Source organism: Phodopus roborovskii, unplaced genomic scaffold (genome assembly GCF_943737965.1).
Source record: "Phodopus roborovskii unplaced genomic scaffold, PHOROB, whole genome shotgun sequence".
Lineage (NCBI taxonomy): Eukaryota > Metazoa > Chordata > Mammalia > Rodentia > Cricetidae > Phodopus > Phodopus roborovskii.
In genome coordinates, this window is record NW_026125391.1 from 25,678,504 (window position 1) to 25,697,119 (window position 18,616).

Consider the following 18,616-nt stretch of genomic DNA (forward strand, 5'->3'; position numbering starts at 1 on the left):
TGCAAGGATTCCGTAAAAAGCTTTGACACATGTTGCTTTTTATGTGTGCATTTTTTTTTCTGGCACACTGATGTTCCAGATTTTGCAAACCGTAACTTATGGCTTCAAGTTCATCTAAAAAAGGTCATTTGTACATGGTAGCAAGAACAGTTTAGGACAGCATTACCTTGATATGACTCTAAAGTCTAATAAATACTTTATGGTTTCTTAGAAAAACCACAGTTTGAAGAAACGGACGCAAACATTTCTTTGCTTTCCCAGTTCTTTTTCACATAATTGCTCCCAGGTCCATAAACCTGCTTACCTGCAGGGTAGCGCTCAATGACTGGCCAGCTGTCCACCTGTAATGTGGCATTGCCACCACTCCTCGTGAAACGCACTACATGGTATTTCCCGTCATTAATGATAGCATTGGATTCTTCAATGGCGATGTCATCTGTCCCAACATTAAACTTAACTCCAATTTTTCCTTGGTGCTGTTAAGAAGGAGGCACATAGGTATTGTTAAAACAATGGATTAGTCAGCATTTGATAAGAATTATATTAGTGGGTGTTGTCCAAGAACATGCTTTCAACAAGGGGTGCTTTCCCTCTGATTTAATTTCTGAAAAACTGCATGCAATAGAATCAAGATCTTGACATTTGAGTAAATCTGAGACAACTCTTTCATGGATAATTGATATTCTAAAAGATACACTTGCAAGGGAATTGAACTGTCTTCTTCCTGGGGGCTGCCACTAAGAAGGTGCACAGCTGCTGGCATTAGAGCATGCACTTTTGTGTTTTCTGACATAGCTCCTTTAATCCAATTTTCCAATTTCAGAAGAAAAACAAGATTTGGAACCCTCCCTTTTAAAAAATGAGTAAATCAGAGGCAAGGGACAGATGCTCACAATACAAAACATCTCTGTGAGAGGGATGGGCAGACAAAAAGGCATTCACCAAAATGATTTCTTAGTCATTAGCTACCAAACCATCCAGATGTTAGCAGCATAAAACACACCCATTGCTTTTACCTTGCAGGTAATGAAACTATGACATCAAGCTTCAATAACTTGTTCAAGGACATACAACTTAGCAAAGACAAGCTGGGACTAAAATCCAATTCCCTCATTTTTAGGTTACATCTTTACTAAAATGGAGCTAGCATAATTATCTAAAATTAACTCTCTGAATTATGCAAGGCAATATTAAAAATCATTCTAAGGGTAAAGTTGTGGCTGTTAACTTCAGAATGTCAGCACCTAAAGCACCAAGAGACACATGTGACTGTGTCCTCGACCTCTGAGACATATTGTCAAACAGCAGGGCTGTCAAGCCACCATGAGCTGATGTTGAAAGCATGTGGGTGATAGTTTAGTCAGTACACAGGATACCTGCACTGCAGGCCCTTGTCAGAGTCCATCAACTCATGTCTGTGGCTTGCCTTTCATAAAACCTCAACAGAGAAACAACCTGGGGGAAAGATGGTTTACAGAACATACAGACACACTTGCCTGTAGGAAATTTAAGTCACAAATGAGAAACTTGAATGATAGGAGATGCTATTATGTATATATGTTTCTCATACTGGTTAATGAATAAAGCACTGTTGGCCAATAGGAAAGGAAGATAGGTGTATTGAGATAGTCATTCTGTGGCATTGACCATGCCCATTAGGGGTGGAGCCATGGGCGGATGCAACCTGTGGAAGGAGGTCTGAGGAAGAGCCCGGAAAAGTACTCTTCTTGGCAGGACTCGGACAGGAGAGCATCGGGTGGAATTTCCTGGTGTTCATCTGTCTAGGTTGTAAGTTATTTCTCCCTGAATAAACATCTATTCGGCCTATTTGTTTATCCTGATCCTTATTTAACCGTGATATCTGGTGTCAGAAGTGGGATAGGGATTTTCACGAGACCTGGGTTTCACCCAGGCAACAGATGCCGCTCCCCTCCCCCACCTTCCCCAAAGGGCAGGGTCCCTTGCCTAACCAGGTGAACTCACCACAGCTTTGGGACATTTGCCTCTTCCTTACATCTCCTTTGTGGCCACAGCAGAACTAAAAAGCCCATTTCCGCACTGCACTTTGCATTCGTGCAGAGCTGCACAGCACCCACCCTGCATGTGCGTTTTCCCGCGGTTAGTCCTGCGGTCCCAGCAATTCCACAAGTCTCCTTTTAACAAAATTTTGCTTGCCATAGTTTGTTAAGAGCTATTCTACAGGGACTGGGATCAGAAGGATCATCGGCTGCTGGACGATATTTGGCGGTACACTTCTGGGCAGAAACGGGATCATACGTGTCCTCTGCAGCTGGGCGCTATTTGGTGGTACACCTCCAGGTGTAACTACCACAAGCTGAGAACTACAACTAAAAGCATCAAAGTTCCAGGACAACAGAATTACACCTAACGTAATTGTAACATCCTTTCCAATTTAAGCTGATATAATATCTGAGGTCAATTGTTCCATAAATATGGCAGATAAAGGTAAATTAGCCTATTTTCTTGTGAATTTGAGTAAGAATGAATAATATTTTACAGCTTACATTGTATATATTCTTATATGTGGTAAGCTATGTAAAACTAAGTTTATATTTTGTTACATTGTGTGAAACTTTCCACTTATGATGTTTTATGCACATTATTTTTACCATATTCTATGTATGTATACTTTTCTTGTATTCAAGACATTTGTATATTAGTACAGTTTGGGATATTTATCATGCTGCCTCTTGTCTTGACATTTCTACTCTACCTCTATTTTAGGGATTTATATGTATGTATATGTATATAGTTATATTGTTTAAGTGTTTGTTCCTGATTTACTCAGGGAAGTTTTAATCAGTTTTTTTTAGCTAAGTTCCTGAGTATTACAGATTATCTTCACTCATGTTTCCTGTACCTATGAGATTAGTCAGACATAGATTCTTAATCTTCAATCACTTCATAGATGTGCAGAACATAATATTTTAATATTAGTACTCCATTGACATGAGACACTGTTGCTCCTGACAGCACATGCACTTTCCCGAAAATATGTTGGACACTGTTGGTGCTCCTGCTGGAGTTCATTCTCACCTCAGCTAATGGCCTGTTGGGCAAAGAACTGCCCCCACCTTGACCACTAATTTGGACATGCAGTCCTATGTGCTTGCAGGAGACAAATATAGAAAACTGCAGGACCTTGCCAAGTCAGGGTAAGACAGCCATTCTACCTCCCTCCTGTTGTTGTGGTCTGTCAAGTTCTCTTGGCCTTAGCCAAAACTGGGTGTACCAACGTTGCTGTGAGAACTAGGGTGACTGTCCAGGTAGCTTGCTGTTTCTGTCCTTGCTGCACCTTTTGGAAGTTGCCCATCCGCACTTCCTGTCTACCCTAGTATCATTATTTTCCTTCTCAGGTCTTGATGAGGTTGAAGATTAAACTATCACAACTATTATTCTCTCTTCGTAGTTAGATATATTAGGTACTAGACTTATGTTTTCCAGCTTAGGACAACTCTGTTGTAAACTCCGTTATGCCTTCACCCTAGGACTAGATATGTAGGTCATTTTGTTCTTGATTTTCCTTTTCTTAGAGCACACTTGTTATTCACTGTTTTGTATATAGTTTTGTATTAAGCCTAAATCTTTTCTTTAGACTAAATGGGGAATTGTAGTGAGATAGTCATTCTGTGGCACTGACCACGCCCATTGGGGGTGGAGCCATGGGCAGATGCAACCTGTGGAAGGAGGTCTGAGGAAGAGCCCGGAAAAGCTCTCTTCTTGGTGGGACTCGGACAGGAGAGCATCGGGTGGAATTTCCTGGTGTTCATCTGTCTAGGTTGTAAGTTATTTCTCCCTGAATAAACATATATTCGGCCTATTTATTTATCCTGATCCTTATTTAACCGCAATAGATAGGAGGGACTAGGAGACAAGGAGGAAAGAGGAAGTAGTAAGGAGGAGTCAAGATGGAGAGACTTGGGATACAAGATGCCTTCAGTATTCCCCCGTAAGATGAAAGCATGTAGAAATAGGTAGTTAACAGAAATGGGTTAATACTTAAGACAGAGCTAGCCGATAAGAAACAAGTAACTGGCCAACAGCATTTATATCAAATACAGAGTCTCTGTGTATTAACTGGAGCTGGCGTGAGGGCGGGACAAGACCAGCGGCAGGCAGAAAAAACCTTACTCCTTACACTTGAAGGTTTGGATCTCTTTAGAAATTTTGCTGTGTTTTCCCTATTAAAGTAGGCAGCAAGATTACACTACCACCTTATAATTAAATATTAAATATAATTAAATATTAAATACACACAAACACACACACACACACACAAACACACACACACATATATCTATATATAGTCTCAAATAAAACTAGATTAATTTAAGGGAAAATTTCAAGATGCCATAGCAGCTCTAAATACATTAAAATTCTCCATGCCCCCTGCGTTTATTGTGCATAAAGGATTTCTTATCATTAAATATGATTTTAATTTTTTTGTTTTGATTTATCTTAGGCTTGATAAACAATTTGACATTACAATGTCACATTTCTTTTTTGTAATTAAGTATTTATGAGTTGAATTATTAGACAAATTCTCATGGCTTAATATAAAATTTTCATTATTAATTTGTTCCTTGAGAATTCTGTACATGTATAGAATGGACTTTGATCATACCTACTCTTCCTTCCTCCTCTACTCTACTCCCAACTTAGCCCCTCCCCAATATTTTCCAACTCAAATTCATGTCTTTTTATATATTTTAAAAACCCACTGGGTCTAATTAGTTCTGCCCATCTACACATGACTGTAGGACCATCCACTGGAGGATGAGCAGCCTATATGGAGAATTCCCCAGCACATTCTTTTTTGATAATATCCATTTATTTGTTAATCATGGGCAACATCATATCATTAAAATGAAAGGGTGGGACTGGATGGTGAGGGAAACAGTAGACAAAGAACAGGGACCCAGAGCCAGGGATGCTCAATACTCAATGCCTTAGGCAGGAAAACTAAATGAGTGTATGAAGGCGGTGCATTTACCTACCTCTGTGGAAATTCAGTTAACAAGTTCCTTTATTTTTATTTATTTAAAGGGGCTATTTATTTACTATATGACACCACTATACCACTCCTTGTCATATGCCCAAAGGACTCAACAGATTACACTGAGAATTTCTCCCCAGTGGTCAAAGCTGTCCATTCACAAAAATTTATAAGTGAACATAATATCCTTCCAGCAGTGGATAATGAAATATGACATAAATACACAATGGAATGTTATTCAGCTGTTGAGAAAAATAAAATAAATAGGTGGCATGAGAAAACATTATACTGAGTGAGGTAATCCAGAACCAGAGAAACAATTGCCACATGTTCTCGCTCATCTGCTGTTTCTAGCTCCAAATATTCAGATTTGAATATATAACCGTGAGTAATTAATGATCAAAGAAATAAGAAAAGGAAGGGGAACCACAACTGGGAGACAGTCTGGGATAGGAGGAATAGTAGGATACAGATGATATGCCAATCCAAATATTCAGTGCTGGTGAGGTCATGGTTCTTAGAGGGGAACCTTATACCACTACTTTGTTATACCAGCATGATACCCAAGTGCATCCTAGATTGTTACACTTATATCCATAGATAATTGTAGCTTTCAATCTCCATCAAAGAAATTTTTCTTTTCAACAGATAGACACCATTATAACAGCGAACGGTTAAAATGCAAACAACAATTGATCATGGGGTACCTAGCACCAAAAGGTGCATCTATAATACAATTTCTGCACTTAAAGCTTGGGCACATTGTAGAAGAGGGAGCAGACAGATATGTAAGAACCAGAGGATCAGGAAATCTTCTGTTAGGTTGTGTCCCCTGGAAAAAGAAGAGAAGCTTCATCCATGATGTCTCAACAATATGGTTGCCTGAAAAAGACCTAAAAAAGTACAATACCAGTATAGACATGCTAACATAGAAGGGGAAAATCTCATGGATACTGAGTCATAAACAAAGAACTGCAGACAACTGAGGAATAATGAAAGTGGGAGAAATAGTCCTCCCCAGGGATGAGCCCCTAATTCATTATCTAACCCCAGTTGATCTACCACTGGAATCATATACATACAAGTAACACTAAACAGATTGGACAAGGTGTATTTAGGAATGTAGAATATTGATGAATGTAGAAGAATTAAAGAAAAGGAAACTTAATGTGAGAGGGGGGTGGTGGTGGGTTGGGCATGGGAAGGGTTAGATGGAGAAACCTGAGGGAAGGAAACATTGGAATCATATTTTAATTTTGAAATGAAAAGCTGTTTATTATGTGAATATGTCTTCATGTGTCCATGCTTGCTCAAATGTCCAGGGGTACATGTGGAAGTCAGAGGACAACTGAAGGGAGCTGATTTTCTTTCTATGATGCAGGTTTCAAGAGTCAAGCTCATGTTGAAAGTGTCTTCACACACTCAGCCATTTTGACAGCAGAAGTCATTTGACAGATGAAGGATTTTAGAAGATATGGGTAAGAGCTAATAAAAAGAAAGTTCTCTTCAAGAAGTCAAGGGAATACCCTCAGCTACATGGTTGCTACAGTAGCATTAGCTCAGCAAGATCCCTTCTGCTTCTTATTTCCTTCCTGTTCCTTCTGCCTCATCCCTGGAGGATTCATGAAGGAAGAAAAAAATGAACCACAGAAACAGGAGGAGCCAATTTAATTTTCCCAGGATATGTGGAATCCCAGTGTGGTCCAAGGAGACATCATTGGGCAGGTGGAACATAAGGGAACATATAAGGACTACTGTAGGTAGTCTTAAGAGTAAATAGATGACTTTTGTGCTATCTAGGAGTCACCAAAGGACTGACAAGACCTTACCTGGATTTCCCTGGGGATTGGGATAACCTCCCTCACACCAGGACAGGTTTAAAAGTTAAGACATTTTCATACTAGAATGCAGCTTTTACAGCTTACTAAGTGCAGGATGATATTGTTAATCTGGAGGTAAATGGTTGTTTAAGATTCTTTTCTGGTACAAATACCTTTCTTATAACAGAAGGACAGAAGAAAGAAAAAAAAAAAAAAACTGCTCAGCTTTCCAAGCTGCTCTAAGAAGATGACCACAATAATCTGTTCGCCTCAAAGGGCCAAGTTTTGTAAATAGAATTATTTTTGTGCGAAAGCAAAAAAAATTTAGTCTCTAGAGAGATTGCACTGAGGATAAAGTCACTTGCTGCTCTTATAAATAGTCCCAGTTCAGTGCCTAACACCCATGCAAGGCTGTGTATAACCGTCTGTATCTATACCTCTGCTCCTAGAAATCCAGTGTTATGTTCTGGTCCCCTCTTGTACTGACACACATGTGCCACATTTATACACAAGTAATAAAAAACAATAAAATAAATCATAAACACAATGTCCACAATCACAGATGAGTATTTTCAAATTATCCTTAACTTTTTTCTGCAACATGCATCATAAAATGCTTATTTTCTAGGATATAGAAATACCAAGATTTCACAATGTTTGATTAATTGCATATATTAAAAAAATAATTATGAAACAGCAATAGTTAGTGATGTTTAGAGAGGTTTTGGTTTTTAAACAATGTCCATCTGTTCTTGGATATGCCAATATCAACACTGACTAGCTTTCACATGTCATGGATGCAAACTTTGTGGAACAGCTAAGTGTAATAGAAGTGAACATCACTATAGTTGGTCCAAAAAATTCCTACTACAACTCACTATCTACTCTACTCTACTCTACTCTACTCTACTCTACTCTACTCTATGCCAGGTCTTGAAAAGCAATTTAAATATTAATGATTGCTAAAGAGTCATCTGTCCCTGTTTGGGACACTATTTAATATAGTGAAATATAAAATACTACTATGAGGAATATTTTGTAAATCCAATATTTATTTCCCTCCAAAGCTGTAAATATGTTCCACACCAGCCCATATTGGAAGGAGAGAAAGTTATTTCAATTATATATAAAATAAAACTTGCTGAACTGTCTTGCCAATGGATAATTACAATGTAAAAGAATTCATTTCAAATCCGTATTCTCTGGGATTAAATGTGATTGTCTTGGCAAATTCTCATGAATATTGCATTAGCAAAACCAGCAGTCATTTCAGCAGACATGTTCTGATCTCTCTGAATTGTATCTTGCCTGGAATGAATAACTGCCTCATACCATAATTTTGAAAATCTATTCTAAGAACATCAGTAATGAGGCATTTATAATTTAATGAAGTCTTCCTGTAGATTCATTAAATAAATAGTGACAAAGGTAATTATTGATTTTTTCATGAAAGCTCATTTCTGAATAAGGATTATAATATTAAGCCATGCTAAAAGAAAATATCATGAAATATGATAGTGGTTAGGTACTTGGAGGTTCTAGCAAGTGGGATTGCACTATCTAATTCCTTTTGAAATTATATGCACTTGAAAATATGTTTGAACTGAGATTGAATAATATTCTCACTATCTAGAACATCCTTCAAATAATATGTGTATGTTGCTCATTCAGATATAGTCTAATCTACCTGCACATAAAACAGAGACACAATATACAGACACACAAATTTGGTCTTACATATGGTACATAGATATTCTGCATAAGACTCTACGGCAGTTTTCATTCCTTTACCTTGTTTTGTGTTTACCTCAGCTATGCACAGAAAGAAACTAATACAATTGAAAATGGCCTGTTTTCAGTATTTTTGCTTAGCATGGTTCTTTGCTATCAGTGACCGACAGGAAAGAGTCCAGCCTTAGGAAGCATGCATTTTAGCAGAGTCCTATTTATCTTCTCTGATACTCTGCCGTGTGCACTGCAACAGGCGCATACTCCAGGTCTAGGGACAGAACAAGGCAATGTTCTTGTGTGCACCAGATGACTGTGCCCACTTCGGAATGCAGAATGATCCTTATGATACATATCTATGTAGATACATATTATACACCAGGCAGAACACTAGGCTTTGTGACTCCAGAGACTAATCCTCAACAGGGAGGGAGGGAGTCAATGTCCTATGACACAATGTCATTGTTGCTGATATGGCAACTCTGCAGTGACTGTCAGATAGCCACCTGTTCTCCCTCCTCAAAAGAAATGAACTGAAAGTTACTCATAGGACCCCAACATCTTTCCCAGTTCAGGGACTTACCACAGGCTGGTAAAGACTGTGTTAGCAATCCAGATGACTAATAATATCAATATGCAGTTTTAGCTATCATTTTAGCAAACCCATCTGTACCCCTAATACCCACTACCTTGTCAAAAAAATTCTCACTGCCCGGACTTTTCCACTAGTGGATAGCACCTCTCCTTATTCATCCTATGCATGCATAAAAATGAATATTTGATAGTCACCCTATGTGTGAACACATCACAAACCAGAAAAATGGTGGCCTATTTACTTAGTTTGTTTTGTTTTCCTGTCTGAAGAAAGTTTCATTGCACTTGGGCAGATAAATTGTGATGCAAATACTAAAAATATACCAAAGAAGTGACGAAACAGAGGGGTGGGTAAGAAGGATCTCAGGAGCCTCCCACTGTGTGGGGTGATAAGTCGACATGGGAGGCAGCTATAATAGTCAGTACAAACACATTTGCATACATAGGCTCCCTCCATTTTTCCCACCTCCTTCCTATATCTTACAATGCTTACTGGATGTGACATATTGATGTGCACATTTACACACAACATAACTGAATTTCACAGAACAGCTGAATGCTATCTCCTGGAGAAGCTGAAACAAGCTGCACCAAGTTTTGTAGCTGATAGGGATGGGCATTGGAATCTGGTCAGGTTGATGGTGGCATCTTAGAAAGGAATAGCATTAGCAGTGTCCGAGCAGGAAGAACATGAAACAGAAGTCTCCTTAGAGACTGACCCACAAAGAGGTTTCTGCTCAATGCTGACAGTTGCACCCCATAGCAGGACACAACAGAGAACCCAAAGTTGATGAGGTCTAGGGTGAAGCAACACAGAAGGACCTTGTGGAAGAGTACTATGCTTTAAAACAGGGCATGTTTATTTGCCCATTTGACTATCATCGAGGATAGTGTATCTTCTCTATTATGCCCCTATTCTTCAGAATACTGCACCTCCACTAACTTCCATGAAAACTTGACTCTGAGTCTGATTCTACTACCACCCTGGGCGTGTATCCTCATCTCCTGATCCTAAGTGCATCTAATCAAAGTCTGTTGCACAACTGCAACAGTCCTCCTTCCCAATGCACATGTCCACTTTTTTTATGTCCCTTTTTCTCCTAAAATGTTAGAAAAAAATAAGCTTAGGATTTTAAAAATAACAGCTTAGTAACTATGTCCTTAGGATTTTAAAAACCATAGCTCAGTAATTGTGACCTTAGGATTGTAAAAACAACAGCTGAGTAACTGTGGCTTTAGGATTGTAAAATAATTTTCTAGTAACATGACCTTAAGATTTTAAAAACAACAGTTTAGTAACTATGTCCTTAGGATTATAACAATAATAGCTTAGTAATTATGTCCTTCAAAGTACTTAACAGGATCCCTTTGCCTTTGGAGTTTCCCCAAACTCTTTTCTACATAATTTTTGAATAAGACACATACCACGGAGACTATGTAAAGCTCTCCCTCTTAAATATGCCAACCACTGGCTCTCAGCTTATTTGCAAAGTGACAGCATGGCCCCCACTGTTAGATTCCAGAACCCTTCTATCATACTCACATTTTTTCTTCATGGGAAAATGCACATGAATTCTTAGCTCACTTAATTATTACAAGACACCTAAGACCTATAATTTTCATTACAACTAATATTTTTATTATGCTTTTGAAAAACCATGTTCAACTTTAGAGCATGTTAGCAGGAGTTCCTAGCACAATACTTGATAGTAGGCATTGCAGTTTTACTAGAAGACAGCTCATTAACTTTCACAATGGAGTGTGTAACAAGATAACTATCCCACCAAGAAGGAATAAGTATTACTTAGTCATCTATGCCTGTGAATAGACACCATGACCAAAGCAATTCTTATAAATAAAGCATTCAGTGGGAAATGGAAGGACTTGTCTTTATTTGTAACAACCACCCCACCTCCTCTCCAAAGATGTAGGACTTGGGGGTATAAATGAAAGAAATGATCAGTAAGTTCTCATAACTGAAAAATAGATCCTGAGCTCTGCTGATGATACAATCCTTCAGTGCTTCTCTTTAACTGAATCATTTCTCTTTAGATGAAATTAAATCAAAGTTAAAATAATAGGTTCAGAGTTAGATGACTCAACATGACTCAATGTCCCACTACTGAGTCCTCAAATAGATCAATAATTGTAGAACTTTATTTTGAGATGTTTCTGGTATCATTTCTTAAATCAGGACTGGCTTATTCTGTGTGCCTGTGGTACAATTTTGAAGGTTTCCAGTGTGGCCATTGATTCATAGGTCACGGCTGTTTCATGGTATTTCCCAGTCATGTGAATTACACCCCTCTGTGTGATATCACTGCAGCTAGGGAATGAAGCTGATACCCTCTGGAAAACCTGAAGTCATTTCCTGAAAAGTGCCACATTTGCCTATTGAAACACTAACATCTACAAAGTATAAAAGTAATATGCAAATGTGTAAAACATTGGCCATTAAGCTTCTCTTCTATGACAAAGCAAAAATAAAACAGGGAAGGACACCTTAGCTAGGTGTTCACAGAATTCTTTCTAATTAATTGATTTATTACTTAATTTACATACCAACTACAATTTTACCCACCTTCCTCTCCTTCTGTTCCCTCCCCCACCTCACTTCTAGCCCTACTCCCATCCACTCCTCCTACACTTCCATTCAGAAGGGGAAAGGTTTCCCATGGGAGTCAACAAAGAATGGCATATCAAGTTGAGGCATGACCATGCTCCTCCCCCCTTGCATCAAGGCTGGACAAGGCATTCCACCATAGGGAATAGGTTCCAAAGAGCCAGCACATGCATCAGGAATTAGCTGTCAATAGTCCAGAGGTTGTGAGCTCCCAAAAACAAAGGTCAGCTGTCTGTGTTCCACAGTGTTCCACAGAAATCTTAATTTCTCATCAGTAACACTTGAAGTTATACACCGCACCAGTTTCCATGTAATTAAGACACCAGCTCAGCTTGAGTTTTATCCAAACAGTTGCTCATTACATGTGAATGGTTGAGTTCGCTGCTACTTTTTTTCCTCTGTTTTCTTTTTAATAACGGTTGCTTTAAAAAAAAGAAATCCTTTAGTTAAACGGTAAATTTGTGTTGTTCACATCATATGGCCATTCAGGGAACCATATACAACAAACATTGTGCTTCAGGTGTTGATTAAAGCCATAACCTTTGTTTTTATGCTTCTGTGTCTTTGGGCCATTACACAGCTTGTTATTAACCTTCACCAGGAACTGGACAGAGAGAGGCTGTTGTATCAATTCTGCAAGACGTTGGCCTTTCTAGGTAAAAAGTTCTTCTATAAAGGAGGTTTGGGATTATTTGTGGATTTCATTTACTTGTTGTGTCCCAGGACTATCATTTCTATGGAGTGCTGAATATAATTATAGTCTGACTGTAATGTTCTGCATTTCCATAGTTCAGATGAATAGACAAAGCATCTTTAGATGCTAATTGTAACCTTCCATATCTCCAAATGTTACCACAGTGAGTAGGTTATAGGTAAAACCTAAATTAACTTTTTAAATTTGTTTAAATCTTAAAAACAGAAAAACATGAACACAGATGTGATGGGAGATGTCATTCTGTAAATGTGTTTCTCATACTGATTATTGAATAAAGCATGGTTGGCCAATAGGAAAGCAAGATAGGTGGGGCTAGGAGACAAGAAGGAGAGAGGAAGTAGTAAGGAGGAGTCAGCATAGAGAGACTGGGGAAGATGAGACCTCGTGGAAATGCTTAGATTAATAGAAATGGGTTAATATTTAAGACAGAGCTAGCCAATAAGAAACAAGTAACTGACCAACAGCATTATATCAAATACAGAGTCTCTGTGTGTTAATTGGGGCTGGCGCCGCGGTGGGTCCAGGCCGGCAGCAGGAAAAACTACTTGTAACACAGATGAAGAGTCTAAGAACTATTCTTAATGCCTCAGCTGTTACATCATATAGACTAACTTGCAGCACAAGAATTACTTCACTGTTATAAATCATGACTTACAAGCAGGATGTAATAACAAGGTAATGTTCTCTTGCAGACTTTATGGACTGACTTCTTAGCTAGGTAACATTTTCATGCAGGCTGAATTCTTTCTGACACCATGTTGGTAATCACCAGCCTGGAGCAGAGCCCTAACATGAAATGTGCTCTAAGAGAACAGCTGACACAGCTGTCCTTCTTCTTCCTTTTCCTTTCTTGATTGACTTCTGCTCCAGTACTACTTACATGGCATTTCTCAAAAGAGGAAATGTATGTGTGTGGGCCTAGAAATGCCATCTCCACACTTTCATATAGAACCTGCAAGGTTCTATTATCCACAGAGTTCTTAAAAATGAATAATCCCCACAGCTGTCAAATAGACATATCTATGCTTGTATGTATAACTCAGGCACAGCAGAGTTTTCAGAAGAAGATACTGGGTTTCAAGGCTAAAGCATCTAATAGGTGTGCTCTTATCTTTTTTTGTTTTGTTTTGTTTTGTGTTTGTTTTTTGTTCTTGTGATACAGGGTTTCCCTGTAGCTTTGGAGGCTGTCCTAGAACTCATTTTGTAGACTAGGCTGGCCTTGAACTCACAGGGATAAACCTGCCTCTGCCTCTGCCTCCCAAGTGCTGGGATTAAAGGCATGTGCCACCACTGCCTGGCAAGATGTGCTCTATCTTAATTTTTATAAAACAATATACTTCCTTAAAAGAATGTTAAGAAATATTTATCAAATATCTTTTAACTATAGCACATTTCAGGAAAACACTCTACCACTCTTCCCATGACTAAAACTCATTTATAATGTATATTGTGTCTTGAGTTGATATACATTCATGTCTCTATATATTATTTCTCTAATTCTTGCCATTCAAAACAAAATTATGGAGCTACTATAATATATGATATTTAATATTTATCATTGTTTATTTACTTGCTTATCCAAAAACTCCAAATGAACTATTTGATATTCTCTGGTATTCTGTAAATTCCAGATAAAATGTAGTTAGCAAAGCAGATGGTGTTGCTACCATAATAAACTTACATCTCTCACAATTCATTTATATAATGAGACTTACATTAGCATATAGCACATGCCAAATGTCAGCAAGGAAAAGAGCAGGATGCCTTTGAAAAGCTCCACTGACTAAGCTAGGCTCTTTGAGGCATTAAAAAGATGAGAAAGAATCAATAATGAACACACAGGTTTTCTAGGCAGAGGAAACAGCATGAGCACAGGCCCAAAGGAGGACAAATATGTGAGTAAAGATGGATGCTTTGACGCATAAATGTCGATACAAATACAAATACCTAGACTTTTTACATAAAGATATGTAAATTACATATGAACAGAGGAAGGTATGAGCCAAAAAAGTCTGTCTACAAAGTAAAACTAGGTTATGGAATTAGTCATCAAAGCTAAAATATACTATTTGAATAAACAAAGTAATTGGAAAATGATAGCTGTGCATATTTTTAAAAGCTTCCAATCTAAGAGTAGAGAATTGTTGATATAGATAGAGAGCTTAACAGCATGTGTTCTGACATTCATCTGATTGTTTGTCCCTAAGTGTCACTCATCAGTGTGCTTTATGAAATGTAATATATAAAAGATTCCAAATCAACAGGGACTTGCTGCATTTTCCAAAAGTCATTTACTTCTACAATGTCAAAATATGATTCATCATTCTATGCTGATATTTCAAAGCTAATGTATCATGTTCCATTTCTTTGTGAGGGAGAATGTCTCGTTAATTTACTTCTCTAGAGATCCTTTTTATCTCAAGATGTAGCACGGGTTTTTCATACAACATCCACCTTAGAAATACTGCTTGAAAACACTTGATGAGTTTTTCATATACCTTCCACAAATTAGTTCAAGGAAAAAAAAAGTTTTCACCTACTGTCTTTTAAATTCCTTATTCACTTAATGGAACAGATAAAGAGGGTTCCATTCCTGTGTCCCTAAATGTAGTCTTCTGGGCAGTGACTGCTATCACTACAAAAAATATAGCAACAGAACACACAACTAATGTATTTTATTACTTATTGTTACTTAATTGTTTATGTGCTTGATTGTTGGCTTTTTTTTTTTAACTGTTTTGAGGCCAAGACTGCCCATGAATTCCTGACCATCATCTCTGTATTTCCTAAGAGCTGCAACTGCAGGCAATTTTGTCCAACTACTGTCTTTCACTTATAAAATGCTTTCCTCTTCTCTATGCTTTTCAAGGTTATGTAGCAACAGGACAAGTGTCATGAGAGTGTCCTGTTACGTCAAATCCATATATGTTTATTTATGAAACTCCATTCCTGACACATTTCCAAAGATGGAGGATACAAAACTCACTAGATCTTGTCAGTTGATATCAAATTGGTCCAGGTGTTCAGATTTCTAGAAGCTAAATATTTAACTATATTAGGACCAACACAGGCTATCTCCTACTTCAAGGACCATGGGTACAGGCACAAAAGCACCCTGTCCTTTATGTGTAGCAAGCATTAGAAGATGCCTATTGCTACCAAAAGGTAGATGTCATTGGGTAAATAGCCAGCACCTCTCCTTTAAACCCTCCATCTGAATCCTGGCTTTTTCTCTACTCTTTCCTTTCTTACAGTCACAAATTTTTTAAAACATAATTTTTAGCAGTGGCTATCACCTAAAGAGATAATTTAATTTTCCAAACTATCCAGTCATGATATTTTGACTAAATAAAACATGTCTACAATAGGCATGGGAACAAGAGATTTACTCCTCTACTCTTAAAGGGAATAAAGCTGATATTTAAAAAGAATACTAATATCTTCCTAGCATCTTGAGTCTTCTAGACCCATAATTAGCAATTAAGTGAATACAGATATCAGTTTTGTATCAAATAAGCACTTACAAGTACTTTTTAAATGCCATAATAGAAAAGATTAGCCATTGTAAGTAGTTATTTACAGTGATATAATAGCAAAGCTAATGAAATAGATAGAACTTTTAATATTTGAAGTATGTATTGATCACAATGGGACTGTTTTCCTACTGCTCTTTCTAAACTCCTTTTAGCAGTTCTAAAACTCTCAATGAAGTCTTGCTTCCGTTTTTTTTTTTTTTTTCATTTTTCCTTCAATCCCTCCACTGAAAATGAGACTACTTTTTTCAGACTCTTTTTAATTCTCTTCTTGCATAAATATTCCTAATTTTTCTATTTATAAGTTAACATTATTCAAATTCCTTAATTTTAAAACCATCATTTGAAATCAGCTATTCAGTTGCCATCAACTTCTCCATTTCCCAGAGCTTGTAAGCCTGGATCTAGCACTTGATAGTCTTTAATCTGACCTGATTTAATCTGACATGCTTAAAAAAGACAGTTCAAAACAAGAAATCATAAAATCAACACTGAAGAAATGAACAACAATGAAAGACCCCAGAGTTTTCTGAAGCAAAGAGCACATTTTCAGGCCAGCAAAAGAAAAAAGGTTATTTCATATTGGCTGTTCCTGCTCCAGGTAACAAGTAACAAATAGTAATCCCTGATTAAGTCACAGAACTAAATGATCAGTATAATGACAGGAGAGTAGAAAGTATGCACAGCATTAAAGTTTGAGCCCAGACACATCAACTATGATATGAACTTGATACAACTGGTCTGGCAACATTAGCTTTCCATATACTTTCCTAGTTGAAATTAAATCATTACACACTCCTTTTAAGCAATGATAATTTTATTTGATGTTGTAATTAATTCCATTTGAGGCTTTAAATTTTTCTATTGCAATTGGTTTGACATAAAAAATACTGTAAGAAAAAAAGGTCTGAAAGGGGTTCAGGGAGAGGTAGAGATTTAATTTTTAATTACATGGGAGAACTTCCTGGAGCTGCTCTGAGCATAGTAGACCTGTCTATCCACCCGGGACCACCCTGAATCCCTACCTACTTGACATCTGGCCCCCACCGCTGGTCCTCTGCTAGAGTTCCAGGCCTCTCGCAGAGATCCCCCTATCCCAGAGGGATCGTCCTGAGTCCCTGCCTGCTGGATTTTTGACCCCCCATCATCTGGCCTCTGATAGAGGTCCTCTGCCTGAGCTCCAGCCCCTAGCCAGAGATTTGCCTATTCCCATGGGACCATCCTGAGTCCCTTCCTGCTGAATCTTTGACCTCCTTCACCAGGCCTCTGTTAGAGCCTGATCTTTGACCCCCATCGCCTGGCCCCTGCCTGAGGAGAGACCTCCTAGAGAGCTTGAACCACCCAGAGCTACAGATATCGAACTTCTGACCCACCTAAGCCCACTGGCGGAGTACCTTAGAGAAAGAAACAGACCCCACCTGCACCTACTAGAAGCGATGGGAAGATGCCAATACAAGAAAACACCTAATAATAGAAAGACAAGCATGAAACCACCAGAATCTAGGGACTCTACACCAACTAGACCTGAATACCCCAAGGCAAATGAAGCACAAGAGAACAATTAAAAAATATCTTCATAAAAATGATAAAGGCCCTCAAAGGTGATATAAGAAAAAAAAATAACCCTTAAAGAAATGGAAGAAAAAACAAACAAAAAATTGGAAGAAATGAACAAATCTCTTAAAGAAAGTATGGAAAGCCAAGAAAAAAACAAACAGGTGAAGGAAACAGTTCAAGACTTGAAAACTGAAATAGAGACAATAAAGAAAACACAAACTGAAGGAATGCTGGAAATAGAAAAACTAGGCAAATTATGGGGAACTACAGACACAAGCATAACCAACAGAATATAAGAGATGGAAGACAGAATCTCAGGTGCTGAAGATAAACTAGAGGAAGTAGATTCATCGACCAAAGAAAATCTTAAATCCAACAAATCCTTAACACAAACATCCAGGAAATGTGGGACACCGTAAAAAAGCCAAACCTAAGAATAATAGGCATAGAGGGCGGCGAAGAAGCCCAGCTAAAGTTGCAGAAAACGTATTCAACAAAATCATTGAAGAAAACTTTCCCAATCTGAAGAAGGACATGCCCATGAAAGTACAAGAAACATACCAAACACCAAGTAGGCTGGACCAAAGAAAAAAGACTCCTCAACACATAATAATCAAAACACCTAACATACAGAATAAAGAAAGAATATTAAGAGCAGCAAAAGAAAAAAGCCATGTAATATATAAAGGCAGACCTATCAAAATTACACCTGACTTCTCCATGGAAACCCTCAAGGCCAGAAGGTCCTGGATAGATGTTCTACAAGTATTAAGAGTTCATATATACCAGCCCAGGCTACTATACCCAGCAAAATTCTCAATCACTACAGATTGAGGAAAAAAGATATTTAATGCGAAGCCAGATTTTCCCAATACGTATCTACAAATCCAGCCCTACAGAAAGTATTGGAATGAAAACTCCAACCCAAGTAAGTTAACTAAGCTCCAAAAGACATAGGCAATAGATAATGCCACTTCACCAGAACCAAAGGGTAAAGTGGGGCAAATATATTCACAATACCACCGCCAA

At 38.0% G+C, this 18,616-nt stretch overlaps 1 protein-coding gene across 39 annotated transcripts in view; it reads right to left on the minus strand.

Moving 5' to 3' along the window:
* The window catches only part of Nrxn1 (neurexin 1), a 1,037,700-nt gene that overhangs the window by 164,003 nt on the left and 855,081 nt on the right, over positions 1-18,616 (minus strand). For all 39 annotated transcript variants that reach the window (XM_051175288.1, XM_051175287.1, XM_051175279.1 and 36 more), the window contains one exon: positions 305-476. In XM_051175288.1, the coding sequence (XP_051031245.1) occupies positions 305-476 (172 nt within the window). The remainder of the gene's footprint in view (positions 1-304; positions 477-18,616) is intronic.